The sequence below is a fragment of the Xiphophorus hellerii genome, chromosome 5, assembly GCF_003331165.1.
Source record: "Xiphophorus hellerii strain 12219 chromosome 5, Xiphophorus_hellerii-4.1, whole genome shotgun sequence".
Classification (NCBI taxonomy): Eukaryota; Metazoa; Chordata; class Actinopteri; order Cyprinodontiformes; family Poeciliidae; genus Xiphophorus; species Xiphophorus hellerii.
Genome location: NC_045676.1, coordinates 8230447 through 8250639, shown reverse-complemented (window position 1 = coordinate 8250639; position 20193 = coordinate 8230447). Strand labels below are relative to the sequence as shown.

The 20193-nt window shown below is 37.3% G+C and overlaps 1 protein-coding gene across 3 annotated transcripts; it reads left to right on the top strand.

Annotated features, from left to right (window-relative positions):
* The first annotated feature begins 601 nt into the window (after nt 1–601).
* LOC116720414 (E3 ubiquitin-protein ligase pellino homolog 1-like) lies at nt 602–19688 on the top strand. Of its 3 annotated transcripts, XM_032563668.1 has the most exons (8): nt 602–845; nt 6663–6769; nt 8638–8804; nt 15503–15632; nt 15841–15942; nt 17285–17482; nt 17576–17764; nt 18059–19688. In XM_032563668.1, exons 3-8 carry the CDS (start codon nt 8695–8697, stop codon nt 18635–18637), a joined length of 1308 nt encoding a protein of 435 aa, XP_032419559.1. In that variant the 5' UTR covers nt 602–845; nt 6663–6769; nt 8638–8694; the 3' UTR covers nt 18638–19688. The 3 variants fall into 3 exon arrangements, with proteins under 3 accessions (XP_032419559.1, XP_032419558.1, XP_032419560.1); XM_032563667.1 differs by lacking the exon at nt 6663–6769; XM_032563669.1 differs by lacking the exons at nt 602–845; nt 6663–6769 and adding an exon at nt 7901–7920.
* The last annotated feature ends 505 nt before the right edge of the window (nt 19689–20193 follow it).

The window sequence follows — 20193 nt, the reverse complement described above, 5'->3', positions numbered from 1 at the left end:
ATACGCACGGTTGAACCAAAGTTAGGCAAAAAGTTTGCTCAAGTAAGAGTAGCACTACTTCTACATATTTTTACTCAAGGAAAAGTAAAACGTAGCTTTCCAAAAAAATTACTCAAGTAAGTTTTAAGACGTACTTTGCAACAAGGCTATTTAATCAATTACTGATTTACTAACTTAGTAATTCCAACTGTCGCCCCCAAGCATCAAAAGCCCGTGGACGGGTCGACCCATCTCCACAAAGGTTGACCTGAAACCTAAACAACGGTTAACATGAACTGATGCTCAGTTAAGGTGGAATAAAAGTGACGGTCTCTGTTCAGCCTAACACGTCCTCTAACAATCATATCAGTCTCCTTTTTAACAAATGGTCTCATTTGCTTTGATACTGAAAACATTAAAAAGACAAAAATATCAAGTTATGTACAAATTAGTGTATTTTACATTTAAAATATAAAACTAATACATATTAATTTACTCAAATAAATGTTACTTAGTAATATTAAAGGAGATATCAATTGAACAGTGGTTAATAAATTCTGCTGAGGGCCCTATACAAGCTTCCGGTTTAGTTTTATTTTGAAATCTTCCCGGATGTGGGAACCGTTTATAACGACTGCTGTTTCGTCGGAGCCCAGCGTCAGTTTACAGACGAAGCAAGTTTCTGTCTTTTCCTCCGAGTTCTCCGAAGATTACAAACTCATTAAACTACCAGCGGATATTGCAATAAGGGCAACGTTTATATATTTAAGCTCATCGTTGTTGTTTTTTTTAGAAAATAAAACCCCAAGCTATTTCAGTTTCCGAACAAAGCCGCCCGGGAGAGATAATACACGACTGCAACTTCGGTGAGTTTGTTTATGATATAGCTTTTCCTCATTCCCTTTAACCACCTAGTTTTCCTCAGTGTTGCCGTCGAGTCATATTAAAAGCTAACAACAAAGAGTTACTTTTGACTAAACCGACCAAACGACTTAAAATAGTTTGTAGTAGTTATGGTAAATGTTAAACTACTGTATTTTCCCCCTAGCTTTAATAGTTGGCTCATTGTTAGTCCTAACATTTGTCCTTAAACGTTAAAAACCAGTCTTGTGGGATAAAAGTTTGCTCCTGTCTTGACTTATAGTTTATTTATTTTTGTGTTGACGTATCTTCAAATATAAATCTTTAGTTACTCTTTGTTTTTAAAAGACCTTACACGTCTTCTTCTTGTACTTTTAGTTTAAAATTTTGTGTTCTGCTTATTTATACAGCAGTGAATAATTAGAAATGCTGGTCCTATCCTTTAATTACAGGGTACAGCAAACACTCCTTTAGGTTGCACTGAATTTAAACTCTCAACGGATCCTTGAAAGTTGCCCCTGGCAATGCCTGAACTTAATATTTTTTATTTTTGTCTCCTCTTCAGTTGTTGTAGTTGACACCACTGGTCTGTCACATCCAAACTGACCAGCTGGCCTTTCTTTGTTCAGCACCACATACTGATTAGCATGCACCATCCCACTACCACTGCATCTGTCCCGGCAGACGCTGCTTTTGTTCCCCATTTAAAACTTGGGTCTGTGCCCTTTTTGTTCCAACTGTCCCCCCAACGCATCAAAAGCCCATGGACGGGTCGACCCCTCTCCACGGGCAAAGGTTGACCTGAAACCTAAACAACGGTTAACCTTAGTGAGCATGAATTGATGCTCAGTTAAGGGGGAATAAAAGTGACGGTCACAGTTCAGCCTACCACGTCCTCTAACATTCATATCAGTCTCCTTTTTAACAAAAAATAGATAAATCAGGGGCTCTAACCTTATATTTCAAATGCTTAGTTACTAGCTAAATATTTTCCTTTTGAATTCAGTTCAATTCAGAAATACTCTCAGTAATTGTTCTTCTTGTAAATCAAAGTAAGGGATATTTAGACCATTATGTCATGTGCCATTTGCACTTTCATTTCTATTCTATTTGCTCATACAAGCTTTATTTTGATCACAATAATGTTGTTCTCATTTATATGTCTTTCTGCTTTATTTGTCGGACGCTAGGTTGAGACTACGCTTGTAAACTGCAACAGATAAATGCCTGAATTAAAAATGAGATTTGTATGCTAAAATCCAGATTCTAATTAAAGCTAAAGTTGGCTGGATCAACACTAGTCTGACGGTAATCATCTCCTTGTACTACACGTCGCTTCGTCCAGAGGATCTTGACTCTCAGCTATTGAGAAACAATTGCACTCTTGAAGTTTTATATTTTATCCAATCGCTAACGTTTGGCCATTATGTGTGTAATTCGCCAGTTCAATGCTACGAAGTTTACCAGAAACTGTGTGCGCCGTAAACGACCAACAAGTACAGAGAGAGAGGTGCCAAGCCGAACAAGATGGCCGTAATTCAGTATTGGAAGTATTCACTTCCTCCGCTGCCATTGCTAAAACTACAGCCAGACTACAAATCTAAAGCAACTCGGAAAATCAATATCATTGTTCACAATTCTTTCTTCTGTTCGCTGATTAGCCCAGTAGAAAATCTACCGGAGAAATCCAGGTCAACGGGAGAAAGTCCAGACGGTGCGTTGACGGTCAATAAGAATCGAGTGGAGTTGCTGTTACTTTTTCAGTTGTCGGACAGAATGTCTAGACGTGACAGCTGCAGCTTCATTCTTCTGCCTGTCGCTGCTGAACCCACAAACCCACAGCTGGACTCTCTCCCTGCCTGCAGTACTCTCGCACTAACTAATAACAGAACCAGGGTGCAGAAACTCTGCTTAATTTGACTCGTATAACACTCAAGATTAGAGGCTGCATATCAGAAAAGCGGAAATGTGTGTGTAGCAGCCAGAAGCGACCTTTCTTCATAAAGAAGTCAGAGCTTTTTCAGAGCCTTTGCTCTTGATAATAATGTTGTTTGTGATACTGGGAAGAATGGCTCTCAGAAACGGGTTAATGACGCTCATAAATGCGCTGATATGAAAGTGTTTGTGTGCAATGACCTGTGGATTGCTCTATTTTTCCATTCCCAAAAACATTTTGTAGCCGAAGAACAGATCATACAACTTGTTCTGATAGCAGAATTCATGAAAAGAGAGGCTGATTGTGTCCCCACATAGTCATGCACCAACGTCCGCCTGCTCTGCCTTTCATCAACAGATAGTCGTCACGGTAAATCCTGTTGTTTTGAAACTGCGTTGAATTGGAGCTGTTCTCGCTGTGTTTTCTGGGTTTTGTAGCTGCTGCTTTGCTGATTTTAATAATTTTTTAAAATTTTCACTAATACCTGTCCAGTGTGAACGATTGCAACTGAGGAATGACATTGAATGATTGTTATTTTTTATTTTTGTAGCCCACATTGGAAGAAGTAAAGTTGACTGCTAAGTAAATTTGCAATAAACAGCTAAGATTTAAAAACAAGGAAACATTTAAGGTTATATGCAAGTAATGTAATTTATTACACAAATAAAAACAACTAATTTAAAACACTATGAAACTATGAAGACATAGTTTTGCCAATCTGGGCTCCTGAGACGGATGTTACAAAGATTTGGTTGTCTTATTAAAAACATCTCTATCCCTCCTGCTTCTGAGTTATATTGTGATCTGACCAGAAGAGATTTGGTTGTTTTCGTTTAAAGAAACAAATATATCCATGTGTAAAAAATAAAATAAATTATTAACCCAGTAAAAATGGTCTAATATGCATAAAATTTGATTTACTTTAGATTGGCCTCTATTCGATGCATGTTGTAACGGGGTCTTTAAACAAATTTCTTGCTTATTTGCCTACTGAAAATGAGTATCAGGAGGCATAAGTTTTACATATTTCAAGCAGAAAGGGGAAATAACAATGTATTTTGTGTGATGTTTTTTATTCCAGCTTTGAAATTGTGTTTCATACAAGTACAGACGAACTGATGAACATTTTTTTTTTGGTCATAAAATTATTTTTAGTGCAAGAAGTTATTCAAAAAGACAAATATTGTACTTAATGCTATTTACGATGACTTTTATCATCACCATTGTCAGGATTTTGGATGACTCAGCTTTTTTGCAACATAGTCATGCAGAAAAAGGATCCAGGTCTGAATGACGCCTAAAGCCGTCCGGCGGCCTCGCTGTGGCTGAACTCAGTCCTGCTGAGTCGTTTGTTGCCTCTGTGGATAAATAATTTAGAGGATGAAACCTTCCACCGCTTTGCAACTGTCGAGTTAGCTGTTACAGAGTCCTAAAATAAGCTTTTTATTTATTTTTATTTTGCAGATGTTGAAACTTGACGCTTAACAAAATAAAAAGTGCAGGTTTTAACGTCACGCACATTGTACTGTACATATTGTAATTTACAGATGGATGCAGTTTTCTTTATTTAGTTCCTTGTTGCAAATACAGTTTTGCTTTAAAATTGACCATTTAAGTAAATAGTATGTTTATTGCATTGAGTTTTTGTGTGTTTTTAACTTTATAGGTTAAAACTCGCTTTACGTTTCAGTACAGATTGACTTTATACAAACTAAATACTTTATAATTTAGTCTTTAACAGTATCCTTTGCTGTGTTTATTTCTGTCTTTTTAGTGTACTTTGCAGGATAATTAGTAGACATCAGCCTGTTCAGTTCCTGCATACTTTGTGTTTAGTGTTGTCGTGTGTGATGTATGATTTACTTTGAGGCTGCGTTGGTAAACTAGTTTTCCCTGCCCATGTTGGTTTAGAGAGAACAGTAAATGCAAACTAGATGAGCCAATTCTGCCTGTGACTAAGTGTGTTTTTCTGCACAACTCACTTGTTCCCTGATTCCATTTCTGACTTTGTTTAGTCAGAAATGTAAGTAAATCTTCTCTGATAGAGGTGTTGTTATAAGGAAGAAACTCATTTTGGTTTAAATAGTTCTGCACAAAAGCAGACGACACTCACGCAGAATTCCCTCAGAAAAACCTTAAAAAATGATCACAAGCCATGCTTATGCTAATACGTCACTCTTAGATGTTTTATTTACACAAAACAGGCATGTTGTATTGTAACTTTCCAAAAGATCTGTACTAACATTGCATCAATAAAACCCATGTAATTGGTGAATATGTTTTGCATGTTTCCATTGGTCTTTCTTCTTTTCTTTTTTAATTCTTGCAAAGTAAACAACAGAGCAGAGACGCATGCAGTGTAAATCCGGAGTGATAAAGAAGTGGTTGCTTTTTTATTTTAATTACCTGCTTGACCTCAACTGTAGTGTAGAAGCGTAACTGTACTGTGCATTCTTCATGTGCCCATCTTTTGACTCGTTCCTCCAGATGGTCATCTTGCTCTCAGCCCACGATTTGCATTTATCTAGAGGTGCACCGACTGCAGTTTTCTGGCCAATTGCTGACTACCAATCTTTACAAAGCCTGACCTGCCGATTCCGAGTTTGGCCGATACCGATTTTATTTGTCTGAAATGTCGCTAAATGTAGTAGTAAGGCTGCTGAGTTGGTAATACTGGTGTGACTATCAACTGCAAACAACTCTCAGTCAAACCGTTGTCATGGGAGAACAGAAGAGGACAGTCATTGATTTTTAGACCTTTGCTGAGGTCGATAAATCGGCTTCCAATGCAATTATTGGCCAATCACCGATCTCCTAAAATTAAGAAATTTGGCTCTGATAAATTGGTACACCCCTGCATTTAACGGATCAGTAAAATTGCATCATGAAGAGGGCAAAAAACTAAACTTTTATACAAGTTGCATCCTACTATACGTTGCAGGACAGGCATTGATTCTGTATTTCATAGCAAAGGAGCCACAACTAACTGTATTTATTGCACAAACAATGGTTTTTACCAGGGCCCAAATTATTGTTAAAAATCCTTTTTTTATTGGTTATGTGTCAGAAACAGAAGTTTTTTCAAAATTATTAATTTATTTTAAGCTCCAGTCAATGATTAAATGAATGTATACACAAATTTTTACTTTTTGATTTGAATTAAATAGGTTTCAGTTACTTGCTTGACATTGTGAAATAACTTTCTGAAAAGGAAGAATTGACAGGAAGCTCTTTTAAAATGTATTTATAGTAGTAGTGTTTTTTTAAACAGTCATCTGATTTCTTCAAAGGATTTTTTTTTATCTTTCAGCCCCCTCATGCTACTTTTTCACACGTATCATCTTTCTCTCTCACTTGCTTTGCGTTCAGTATCTTCTGATGTAATCTTGTGTTTCCTGTCACTTTGCTCTAGTGAAAGCAAAGTTTTTTTATTTATTTTTTCATCTCTGTATTCTGAGATAATTTGCAGCAAAAATGTCTTCAGAGTCTTTGCTGTGGTTTTTGGATAAAATTACCAGTTTTCTACTCTCTGATCTTTAGCAGCTTTTCACTAAATGCGAAAGGTTAGATGGGGCTTTTCCAGACATAATGACCACTCAATTCACTTTACACAGGAGCCACATTTACACACACACATTTATGCACTAATTCACAGATTTCAACTTGGATAAGTGCCTGGCCTTGCACATCGACATGTGACGGCAAGAAAGCTGGAATATAATCTACAACATTCTGATTTTAAAACAATTACCCAAGGGTACAGTCGCTCAACATATACATTTTCATTAAAGAGAATCCTACAGAAAAAAAAAACATTTTTAGCCACAATCGCTCTAATCCACTCTGCCATCTCCATGTTTAATGTTTGATAGTTTGCTTCCTTCAGACTTGGATGACTTGTTGCCGTAATAATGGATCCAGGAACTCTAGAAGAATGACTGACTGACCAACATTTGAGTTATTCAGCAGGACAGTGATCAATTTCACGCCCGTGTAAGTAATAATAGATGTAGCAATTGATGGATTGATTTTTAAAGTTGACAGGATCGTCACTAGATAACAAGATAAAAGATGCTAAAAAAAGAATAGCGATGGTCTTTTGTGGAGCATTGACTGCAGTAGATAAATCTGTTTGGATGCATAGACAGAACCGTAAGTGGTGGGATTGTAATGAAACGTTAATTTTTCCGCCATTGTTTTATGTGTAGATTTACTGTGCCTGGCTTCTTCTGAAGCAGAATTATGACGCTTGTCTCACATCGACAATGTAAAAGATGGATAAAATGCCACATGGCTGTTCAGGTTCTTTGAAAACTATTGGATACCTTTTAGGGAAGTGGCAAAAATCAGATTTGTTTTTGTTTTTTTTATTTTTGGGTGAAATAAAATAGGATTTTGGTCGTATTTGCCTGCTGTGTGAATGTAGCCCTTTACATCAATGCGACCTGCGAACTTTGATGCTGGATGTCTTTATTTAATAAAGTCACACAATCAGGATATCATATAGATCAGAACTACCCTGGCACATGAAGGCAACCATACGATATGCCTGAAATGTCAATGAGGGACAAAAAACGGGCTGTTCAGGCTGGAAGACTTCAATAAATCTGAATTAACGGTTGCATTTTTATTTTTCTGTTATTTTTTTGTTTTCTGGTGTATGATATGTTGTATTATTTTTTAAAAATGTTTTTTGAAAAGCTTGCTGTAGAAAATGATAATTTGATATTAATCAACTTACCTGGTTAAATAAAATGAAATTTAAAAAAATCATGCTAAGAGAGGGTCAGAATTCCTCCACAGAAAAGTAAAATACATATTGATAACAATTTTATTTGAAGGTGCCTTTCAAAGAATAAAGCTATAAAATGAATATCAATATATCAAACATAATTAAACATTGTATATTGCCAATTTTCGGGCTGCTTATGATAATTGGCAACCGTCACAACTGGCCTTATAGTCAATTGGTTTGGATATTTTTTTGTGTGTTTTTTTTTTAACCTTTTGATAATTGCAGTTATCAAAAAAAAACTTTGCCTACGACAGACTGGCGACCTGTCCAGGGTGAACCCCGCCTCTCGCCCGGAACGAAAGCTGGTGGAGATAGGCACCAGCACCTCCCGACTCCACTAGGGATAAGGGTGTAAGAAAATGAATGAATGGATGGAATAAAAAACTTTGTATAATATTAAAAAACAAAACATTTTCACACACCGCAGTGGTTCTTCCATAGTGGGCTCCAGACCAAGGGAACCTGACTTGGGAATATTTTTCACAGTATATCTTGAAAATCCAAGCATCTCTCCCTGCTAACAGTCTCCATGTCCAAAAATGGGAAGATAACGATGTTAATAGATGATAGACATCTGTTGAGAACGAACCGGAGTTACAGATTTACTGCAGAATTTGTCATATAAGCCAGCAGCATAACTTGCGTTTCTACCCTCTGCGGGTCATGACATCATAAATAAGCTTTTGCATGAATGCTGAGCTTGTTTCTTTCTTTTTCTCGGTACAAAGCATTTTTACATCAATACCAGCGTGCTGCTTAGTGAGTCACCCTGCTGCAGACGTAAATCGCCTCCATTTTACACCTCACAACCCCACTCAGTGTGCTGGGGTGAATGCATACATTGTTTACCAGTGTTGCCCCGAGTACAAAGACAGTGTGGGTGTATCGAGGAGTATTGAAGCTGTGAGTGGGGCCATGTTGAAGCCTTTCTTTTTGTGTGTTTTGCATAAATATGTAAAAAGATTTTTTGAATTTTAAATGAAAAATGTAGAATGATGGTTGGTTGGGGAAACTTGCTTGATTATTATTGTCTTTCATAAACTTGATGATTGATTTTCATCATCAGATGGAGGTGCTCTGACATTCCTCGAAGGGATAACTCAAAGTGGGAAAGTCCTCACACATGATCACTCAAAAGGCTGCACAGATGTTTTCACTGGGTCAGGAAAACATCTCGCCCTCCCCAGCTTCCACCAAAGGACCAGTCAGATATGGAGAGCTCATCGTCCTGGGGTAAGATGCTGACTGTTTTGGGTTTTAGAAACGTCAATTAAAATGGCACAAACAATGAAACATGCATTGCTAAAATGGGAAGAAAAATATCCAAATGTTCTAATGTAAAGTCTAGGTTAAAATACAGAATAAAACACATCAAGGTGTCAAACTTCACTATGAAAGAAAGCCAGGTTTCATGTTTGGTTTGCAGGACGTCCAGGATCATCTGGGCAATGGCACTAAGTACTTTGGCTGGACTATAGTGGTGTAAAAGTTCCTTTAAGTAAACAGGAGTCAAACCATATATGACTAAAACAATCTTAAAATCTGTCCTGTAACAAACAGGATGCCAAGTGGAGGAAGGCCAGAACTTCAGTACTTTGTCACTAAGGTCAATTCAGAACGCAACATTCGGTACAAACAACAAAGAGATGACTGATCTGAACCAAGGCTGTTATTATGAGTGAAACTAACAAAGTAATGGAAACAAGAAGTACATTTTTTTTTTAAAATTCAATAAACTTGACACCGCAAGAAAAGGAAAACTGAAGCTGTAGCGAGCATTCTCAAAATTAACAAATTAACTGATTTAATCGAGAAAAATGTGCTTAGTTTTTGTGTTGCATTATGCCAGCATACGCCAGGTATGTAAGGCTTACTTTGAATATAACTGTGTTTTAGATATAAGCAAGTATTTTAAAGTGGAACAAAATAAAATAAGTGGGACAGAAACCTTAAAGTTGACTTGAAATGCTCAAACAAAAACCTGCTTTCATTGCATTTTTGAAAGTTACTATGCCACATATCTTTTTTTCCCAGGTTGGATGTTCATTTGCAGTAAATTAATACATTTTCTAGATTTTTGAAAAACTACAGTATTTTAATTTACAGTACTTAGCAGTTTAAAAAAAATAAAAAAAATAAATTGGCAGACAAATGGTTGAAACAATTAAAAACTCAATTTAAACTTGCATACAAGGAATTAAAAGTTGTCCAAGCAAGCAGAGATAAAAACGTAAACTTTTTTGAGATATGGTTTTTTGTTTCACTAGAAGTCTCAGTCTTGGTTAGGGGAAAAACAGATGTCACAACTTTACTAAATATAAAAAGATATCAAACATGAGCTTTTTTTTTAAAGATTGGTAAATGTGCCATAATCCCAAGAAAAGAATGATGTGGGGTTTTTTCAGTCTGTTTCCAGTTTAGTTCCCATATTAGAAAAATGTGTATTTGTACTGCCAACAGAAAACGTAACATCCCTTTTGTCGTACTTGACGCATTGCAAGAATATCAGCATTTTTCTCACTGCTAAAACTCGCAACTGAGTTCTGATGAGTTATGGTGTAAAAAAAGTAACATCTATGGATCTCATCAGGTGCTATGAGTTAAAAAAATAGGCTGTTAAAGATTGTTTCCTCTCTTAAGAAATTCATGGATAAATTTAAGAGACAGCACTAGATTGTTGTTTGGACTCATTGAAATTCCAGGTTTTACAATGCAAAAACTAAAAATGTTATCTTGTATTTTTGGTCTGGTTTTTACTGCCAATATCTTAGTTCACTTGAAATAAAACTAAACAAACCTACAAGTAACTTTTTAGCAAGATATAGGAGCTTGTTTCAGACCAATAATTCCTTAATATAAAAAAGTTCTAGTTTCACTTGTATTTCTTGTTACAAGTGAAATAATTTGCTTGTGGAACTAGTACTTTTTAAAATCAATACTAAAGGATTACTTACTTAAAATAAGCTAATATTTTGCTTTAAAAAGTTACTTCTAAAGTAGTTTTATCTTCAAATGGTCCAAGATATTTGCACTAGACATTAGACAAAAATACTTGGTGAGATTTTGTATTTTTGCAATGTAATGAAAACACAGAAACTATGAAAAATACTAGGGTGCACCGATTGCAGTTTTCTGGCCGATCGCCAATTACCCATCTTTTAAAAAACCTAACTTACCGATTCCAATTTTGGCCGATACCATTTTTTTGTCTGAAGTGTTGCTCATTATATCAAGAAAGTTGCTGAATTGGCAACAATGGGGTGACTATTGTTAACTGTAAATGCGCAGTTATGACCTGGTCGGGCGGTTTGTCAGTCAAACCTCTCTCATGGGAGAAAAGAAAAGCACAGTGGTTGATTTTTAGACCTGTGCCGAGGTTGACGGCATCGGTGGATAAGATCGGCTTCACATGTAAAAATTGGCCGATCTCTGATCCCCCAGAATTAAGAAAATTGACACCGATAAATTGGTGCACTATTACAAAATACTACATCTGGATGAGAACTGGAAACCAGTAATTTATTAGAAACAATTTACAGTTTGTACTGTTGCATAAAGAGCATCTTCCCATCTGAAAAACCGCTTGATTGTCACAAGCAATCAAGCTTGCAATGTGTTTTCATTACAAGTTTAATGGAAACGCTCTTATTTTTCTAGCATCACACAGACCAAAAAAGCTTTGGTTACACTCGTATTTATGAAAACGAGCACTCGTGTAATCATAACGCTGGGTCTTGGCTCAATCTATCGGTTTATTGTTTGGCTGCTGCGTAACTCAGCTTAAAGCCAGTCAAGTGTTGAGAAACCCGACCACAGCAAAGAATTCAGCTGACTTCCTGACTCGGAGCCATTCACTGCGGTTCAGGGAAGTCAAAGGACGTCAGGAAAGTTGTGGCTACTGTGGTGTGAGACTTTTTGTTTGCTTTTGCATTGTACTGTCCCCATATGAAATTAAACAGTCTGGGAGGCTTTGCAACCCAGCAATTATTCTGCTCATAAGGCTTCATTTTAAAGAGCCATATAGTTTATACAAACAGAAGCTGAGTTTGGTGTGATTCAGTGGAGCCACATTGGAAGTGGGGGTGGTCTGACCTTGTCTATAAAAGAAGGGGGTGTTTCTGGGTCTGAATTGCAGGAAGTGAGCATTATCCATTAAGAGAATAGCTTGGCTTTTAACTGAGCTCCTGTTTACTTGACCTGCGGCTTAAAGTCTGGCTCTGAAGATAACCTCCAACTAAACTGACTTTTGAATTAAAGCTTCTGTCATCTTAAATGTCATAGAGTTCATAAGTTGATAATCTTCTTTGTGGTGTTTAGCAAACTAATTAAAGTTAGATTTGTTTGCTGTCCTTGTTGTTTCAGTGGACCGATTATGAATCTGCAAATCTCTGCAGCCTCATCTTGAATCTGGATAGAAAGTGTTCGTTCTTCTTCTACAAAGAAGAGAAAACCTTTGTTAAAATTTGCACCAACTGACATTAGGAGAAGGATTACTGAGTAAAATCCATTTAAGAATGTGATATTTCCTCCAACAGATCCAAACCCTATAAAGAGACAACATGTTAAATTAACTGCATGTCCAAGATGCTTTGCAAATGCATGAAATATGTTATAGTTTTAGCTATAATTTGCTAGTTGTTGGAGATCATTTTCTGTTCAAGATTAGCTAATTTATGTAATAATCCTAAACCTCGTGATTTAAGTTACCTATTGACGAATGAATAGAACTGAATTATTCAATTTATTTTACTTTCAGCTCATCTGAGTTTCTAGGAACCTTTAATTAGTAATCCATAACTTTATTTTCTTGGGGAATAAATATGACGTGAAAATGTGGCCCTCTCTTTTGCCTACTGGTCACCAGACTGGGCAAGGAGCCAGCCATGTTCATCTTATCACCACACACAATGAACAGGATGGAAAGGGAAGAAAAATGTCCAAACTGAGGCATCTTGGGTTCATCGTTTCCATAGCAACTATTAGATGCCATCTAGAGACCAACTGGTTGTGCTGGGAGATATGCCAACACAACCGGTGTAGCAACATTTGCTACATTTTCAGCTGGTGCAGGTCAGCTACAGGTGTAGCTGACCTGCACCGTCAGCTACAGGTGACGGTGTCTACACCGTGTCAAATGAACCAAACCCTTTGAAAAACCTGCTCACCTCCTCACCTGTGGTGGCGCTGCACCAAGAACCACTGGAGGAAAAACACAAAAACATCTGAAGAAGACACTGAGTGCAACTTCCTTCTTCATCAATCAATCAGTCAAATTTTATTGTATAGCACATTTCAGCAGCAAGGCATTTCAAAGTGCTTTACGTCATATCAAACACAGAAACACAAAGCAACATAGAATCAACAATCAAAACACGAAAATGATGAAATGTAAACAAAAACAGAATGGCGGCAGACTTTGGCGGTTGTAGGATTTCTCTTTTGCCTTTGGTAAAAGACCACGTCCGTGCGATTGTTTTGTTTGTATTTACCCAGAATGCTTTTACACTATAGTCCACTTCCTGCTTTTGGAGTGGTCTCTGGTCCACTTGGCGTTCACATTGGCATTCAAAACGCGCCAGAGTTCACTTTAACCAAACCGAGACCTAAGTTTTTAGGTGGACCAGAGTTCACTTGTTTGGTCCGCATCAGAGTTTGTGCATTTGCTCCTCCCCAAATGAACCGGGCTTTCTAGACAAATGAACTAGAGTTTGATTTGAAGCGGACTAAACAGGGCCGTGTGAATGCACCCTCAGAAATGCATGCTTTAAGAATTTAATTCCTACTCTAAAGTGTTCAGGTGTTTTGGTTGCCCCTTCATTATGATTGTTCTTCCATTTTCAACTCCACCCTCTTCACCAGTGTGCACATATTCAGTCCGTAATCCTGTAGGGTTGACTTACTGGATTCAGAGCCAGCTTTGTTGCACCACTTGAGTGTTGGTATTAGTTGTGCTGCATGTCTCTAAATGTGATTCAAAAATATTTATCTCAAAGGGAAATTAAATGTTGTCATAACTTCTACCGTCCAAGTCTCTTCAGAGAGTGGTTGTGGATGTTGATGCTGAGATCAGGATGGCTCAAGGAAGCAGTCAGTCCTGCAACAAATCTGAAGAAGCCTCTGACTGAAGACTGTCGCTGTATGACAGACACAGAACTAACACCTTTATCTGTATGTTAGATATCTGCTCTATATCCACAGTAACATGTCCTGACACCATGCGCTGTTGGCTAATCCATCTTCTGCCCTTATGTCACTCCTTGGCCTCTGCTGTATAGTAGAGGCCCAGACTTGTTGAAACGCTTCTATGCAGCATTATAGAGCCCAACTTTGTAACTTTAGTCCTGTGTTGTGTTTACACTGTAAAGAGGATAGAGTTTTATTTATGCCTTATGATTGGATGGTTGCTATGGAAATCTTTAAATCCGTACATGAAGATTAGTTTCCTTGGGATTTCCACAAATATAGACATAAAAACCCTGAAACACTAATAGTTCAACATATCTTAAAGAGCTTGTAGATGTGACTGCATATCTACAAGCAGTCGATAAAATAAAATTCTTGCAGTCAAGAATTTAATTTTATCTTTTCATGCCAAGATAAATTTCCGATATTAATCTCTTTTTTTTCCCCTCGGTTTTTCTAAAAACAAAATCACAAATGACAGAAAATGTTTTCAAAAAGTGGCTTTTATCACATTTATCAAGATCTGATGTAATCAGCTCAGTCTGTGTGGTTTTTCTTCCAAATAGGCAGTTTATTTGATGTTGATGTGTTTAAAGGGGAAGTATTTCCCTATTTATAAAACGGATACCAAAGTTTAACTTCACTTTTAATTTTTTCCTTAAAAAATTAAATGTAACGTTTTATGAGTGTTGATAAAATTACGACTTTATACTCCTAGTGTTACGACTATTCTGACAGTTTTGTGAATTTTTTTTGTTTTATGTATATATATTTTTTTACCCCTCCAGGGGGTCTTTTTTGTGGGCTCTAGTGTCCCTTATGTGATAGTGGGCTGACAGGAAACAGGGAAGGAGAGGGGGGAAGACATGCGGCAAATGTCGTCGGGTCCGGGAGTCGAACCCGCGACGGCCGCGTCGAGAACTCAAGGCCTCCAAATATGGGTCGCGCTATGCCCTACGCCACCACGGCACGCCCAGTTTTGTGAATTTTTCGCGTATTATTTGGCTTTATTGTTATACAACTTTAATTAAGTATCATTACGATTTTATTCTTGTATAATATGACTTTATTCTGATATTATTCCGACTCTGTAAGACTTTGATTTCATATTATTACGACTTTACTCTCACATTTTATGAAATTGACTTTATTCTGATATTATTTTAACTTTATTGTTGTACGACTTTGATCTTATTACAACTTTATTCTTTATTGCCTGTATTCTTGTAATATTACAACTTTATCCTCATTATTTAAACCTGTTGTAAGACTTTGATCTCATATTATTATGACTTTATTATTGTACAACTGATCTTGTATGATTTCAACTTTATTCTCGTATTATTGCCTTTATTCTTGTAATAATATGCTTTTTGTTATTATTTTGAAGTTATTGTTGAACGATGTTTATCTTGTGTTATTACAACTTAATGATATTCCATTGTCTGGTGGAATATTTACCTTAATTTACCTGGATTCAAAGTTTAAATAAATAGAAGCTGTAAAACACTCTTATCAAACAAGATGGCCACCGCCGTGGGCGTTCTAACATTATTCTGATCTATGGAAACCTGAGGTGAACGTATCTAAAACAAAAACAAACACATTTTCCAGAAATTAAATAATCAAAAACCAAAGATTTGATTAAATTGGTTTATCTTCCAGTCCTCTTGTCTGATTATGTCATCCGGAAACATTTGCTGGCATAGTGAGTTATAAGATAAGCTGCTGTTATTGTCTGTGTTCAGGTGTAATGGCTCTCTGCCATCTGGTGAAAGAGGGAGGAGGAAAAGCCGCTTTGCTCTGTGTCGCAGAAACAAGTCGAATGGCGTGAAACCCAGCACCGTGCACACATCCTGCACTCCTCAGGCTGCCAAGGTGAGAACTCAAACACACGAGTCCATTTGCATCACACTGATTAGAGCCTCTGATACAACCTTTACTACTGTGACTATGGAAATAAAAGGCAGCTGGAAGATCCTTATTGCTACATTTTCTCATCTGTCTCTAAGTCTCAAGGAAAGCTTTATACATGTTCAATTATTTATGTTTTAAATATTTTGTAACCCTTTGTGTGTTTTTAAAGGCTATCAGCAACAAGGAGCAGCACAGTATATCATACACACTGTCTCGGGCGCATACTGTAGTGGTGGAGTACACGCATGACAGCAACACAGACATGTTTCAGGTGTGTAGCCTCCATTTTCACCTTCACAGCACATCAAGATTAAAGTTTTACTTTATTTTTATAGCTTGCTATTTTAGCTTTTATCTTGGATGTAAAATAGTGTTATTAAATTGTGCATCAATTAATGATTGTCAAAGTTAGATGTCCATGATTGTTGGGTATAATCTTATAATCGCAGGACATTTTCTACGTTTTATTTGTTTTTATTTGCAGCATGTTTCAGACATCAATGGAAAGATGAAAAATATTCATACTTTAAACTTTTTAACTGTATGTCACATTACAACTAGTAGTGGAACTCCATTAAAAGTTATCATTGAGTTAATTGTAGAGTCTGTAAAGATTTGATGTCAAGTTATTTGTTCAACAACAAAATCTTTTTTGGTTTTTAATCTGCTATTTATGTTATTCAATCATCTGATTGGTGCAAAGTTCTATTATACCTACTTATCTCAAATGTTTCCCTGATCATCCATGTAATTTATTTTAAATAATAAATTGGTAGAAATGTGGGCTGTAGACGCCGAAATTAGCGTTGGGGACGTCTGTGCTGCTGCAACATGTTTTGCATTGAAATGCTACTTTAGGCTTGAATGACTTCATATCTGTCTAGGTAGGTAAATATCTACCTATGTGTGCTCTTGACTTATGGCAGTAAAGTTCCCCCATACAAAGCTGGTAATATCATACCACAAAAGAGTAGCAATTGATTTGGCAGCAGCAGGTGTTTCTACAAATTGTTGAACTAAATATAAATGCACAAACACACTTCTAAGCTGTTTAAAATCATGTATTATTTTCCTTCCAATTTATAATCATGGACTACAGCTTGTAACATTACAAAATGAGAAGCACTTAAAATGGTTTGAATTTCAACAACCCACTTATCAATAATTAATTGGCCTGTCGCAATAAGCAAGAAACCATTTAATCGCATGACAATTTAAAATGAGCTCAATTCCCATGATTTGCATGATTTATCATTTTTGTTTTTCCTCTTTCTACCAAAAATCGGATGATAAAAGTCTTCATTCTGGTCCATTTGTCTCAACTAAACCTTCTTATTTTGAAGAACATTCTAGTTTAGATTCTTCATAATTCATTTGAGTTATTATGTTCTGTTTGTTTATTTTGGATATTTAAAGTATCTTCCAGTTCCAGTATTGAATGTTCATTAGAATTTAAAGTTTATTAATGTTTTGGAATGTTTATTTGCACTATTACTGGATTTACCGTCCAACGAAACATCACTGTGACAGACCTAACAATAAAACGAAATGGGACAGGATTAATCTCAGATTCTTACTAATTCTTTGCTCTGTAAATGTACATTTGGTTACAGATCGGCCGTTCCACAGAGAATCCCATCGACTTCGTGGTCACAGACACTGTACCGGGCGGGCAGAGCCTCACTGACGCTCCGACAATTCAGAGCACAATCTCCCGCTTCGCCTGCCGCATCATCTGCCAGAGGAACCCGCCTTTCTCTGCTCGGATCTACGCTGCAGGGTTCGACTCCTCCAAAAACATCTTCCTCGGGGTACGATTCAAGAACCTCGAAAGCTACGTCTATTTTAGCGCTGCGATTCTTCACTGTTTATTTTCTAAGACTTGCGTAATGCTCTTGTCACAGGAGAAGGCAGCCAAGTGGAGAATGCATGACGGTCATATGGACGGGCTGACCACAAACGGAGTTCTGGTCATGCATCCCCGGCAGGGTTTCGCCCAGGACTCCAGACCGGGTGTGTGGAGGGAAATCTCTGTTTGCGGAAACGTCTTCACACTGCGAGAGACCAGATCTGCTCAGCAGAGAGGCAAGATGGTGGGTAATGCTTCGTTAAACATACATTAATCTGGTTTATTTCTCAACATACAGACCCATATTATTACAATATTATTGGAATATTTGTTTGTTTCAGTAACTCTTTTCATGAAGGGAGTTTGAGAAACAGGACAGAAAACATTCCCATTTTTTGTAAAACCTTTGTGTCGATCCTGGTGAAGTGTATTTAATTTTCTCAAGCTTTAAAAAAAACTATCTTTCAGGAAGGTTGAGGGACATTTATCAGACTTCCAGTGTAACAATAAAGAACGTCTACATCTTGGCGTTTTGCAGGTGGATTCTGAGTGCAACCAGCTTGTCGATGGCTCTCTGATTGACCTCTGCGGCGCCACCCTCCTGTGGCGTACAGCAGAGGGCCTCGCTCGCACTCCCACGGTCAAACACCTGGAGGCGCTGCGGCAGGAGTTCAACGCCGGCCGGCCCCAGTGCCCCGTCGGCTTCAACACCCTGGCCTTCCCCAGCATGCGACGCAAGGACGTGTTGGATGAGAAGCAGCCGTGGGCGTACTTGCGCTGCGGACATGTCCACGGCTACCACTGCTGGGGAGGCCGGCGGGCGCCCGAGGTGGAGGCGGAGTGCCAGGAGAGGGAGTGTCCCATGTGCCGAGCGCAGGGGCCCTACGTGCCGCTGTGGCTGGGCTGCGAACCGGCCTTCTACGTAGACGCCGAGGGCCCCACTCACGCCTTCGTCCCCTGCGGCCACGTCTGTTCAGAGAAGACGACAGCGTACTGGAGTCAGATCTCGCTGCCGCACGGCACCCACGCGTTCCACGCCGCCTGCCCGTTCTGCATCCATCCTCTCAGGGGAGACACTGGTTTTGTCAGACTCATATTCCAAAGTCCTCTGGACTAGAAATGACTTCTGATGGAAGAGGAACAAAACACCTGGAAGTGTGAGGTTTCTAAAAACTGAAATTAAATTCGTTAAACACAAAGTGCATCTATGGATTCCTGTCACTTTTTTTGAATATCTAATGTGTCTCTGGCTGAGTTCTCTTTTAGAGGAGGATTTCCTCTCAAGGGGCACCTTCAGAAAAACTCTGGGAAAGTGGTAATAATTTTTAATTTGCCTTATTTTTCTATTTATTCTTTTACCTCTTTTTAGTACTGTGTTTTTAAAGCAGTGCAGAGATTAACAGCAGCAGGATACCAGTATGTCCTTCACTCTAAATACTAGTAACGCCAAGGGATGATCATTGTTTTGGGTCCAGTGTAACGCTGGGCTCCCTCTGTAGCTCTGACAAAAACACTGGATTAAAAAACAAGAAACAAACTGTGGGATTACATTTTTACATCTTCTCTTTTAAAATCAAGTCACTCCCTTCCTAGGTATCTCATGATTAGAAAGAATCTGTAATTTTATCTGCAGATGTAGATGTGGGAAGCTTTTGAAACCCTTGTCTTGTGTCTTAAGTAGTAATGTTTCTATTTTTTTAAACAAAGAACTGTAAACCTCAGACACTGTAAACCAGCAATTTTCCGTTATGTGGGCAATAAAATTTTTACCAAACCATTGTTGAGGATATGTAACATCTTTCTACAGTGCCACCAAGTGGCTGAATTTACTGCTTTTTTGAATGTAAGAGATTATTTAAAATATCCTCATCTTGTACTCTAAGTCAATATTTTAACTTTTAACACTTTGGAAACTTTTTAACATATTTTAAGTTGTGTCTCTGTATGTTTGTTGGTTGATGGTCTTTTGGGAAACTAAGCTTGAAAACATTATCATTAAATCTTTCAGATTTAATTTAAAGTCAATACACATAATATTATAACCACTTTACTGACGGTTGATGTTTCATTTTAGATTTTCACTTAGCTTTGTTTTAGTTTCATTCAGTGCTTCTGCCCGCTTGACTGTTTTTGTACTGTCCAAAAAAAATAAAGACTGTTGATCATTACTAGCTGCCTCTTTATTTTTGATTAAAACAATTATAACACAAGTATTTTCTTTTCTTTTGGAAGAGTAATGAGTTATAGCCCAAACTTTCAGTTGTACCAACAAATCAAATGTAAGCAATGAAGAGTTTTGAATAGAAAACAGTCAAGTACACAACTTGAATTAGATCTTGAGTACTGTGCAAAATCTAAATAAATGTTAACATTTTATAATACTGATGTTTAAGAGTTTTGAACAAATGCATAAATCCCAAAACAACTTTTGTTGCCTGTCAATATAGTTAAAATACTGTTTTAATTGGACAATATTTTAAAGTTACAGAAGACTTTTTAATACCATATTGTTCATAGAAAGAAAAAAACACAAACTGAACTGAATTAAGTTTTTACTCAAGATCAGTGCAACATATTTTTACTCGAGTAAAAGTGAAAAGTGGCCATCCAAGAAATTACTCAAGTAAAAATGTATTTGGTTTAAAAGCTACTCAAGTACTGAGTTACTGATCT

Coding starts and splice junctions, on each gene's coding strand:
- LOC116720414 (XM_032563667.1), top strand. CDS start 8,695: ATGATCACTCAAAAGGCTGCACAGATGTTTTCACTGGGTCAGGAAAAC. Junction 15,633..15,840: donor GCACTCCTCAGGCTGCCAAG/GTGAGAACTCAA, acceptor GTGTTTTTAAAG/GCTATCAGCAACAAGGAGCA. Junction 17,483..17,575: donor CCAAAAACATCTTCCTCGGG/GTACGATTCAAG, acceptor CTCTTGTCACAG/GAGAAGGCAGCCAAGTGGAG.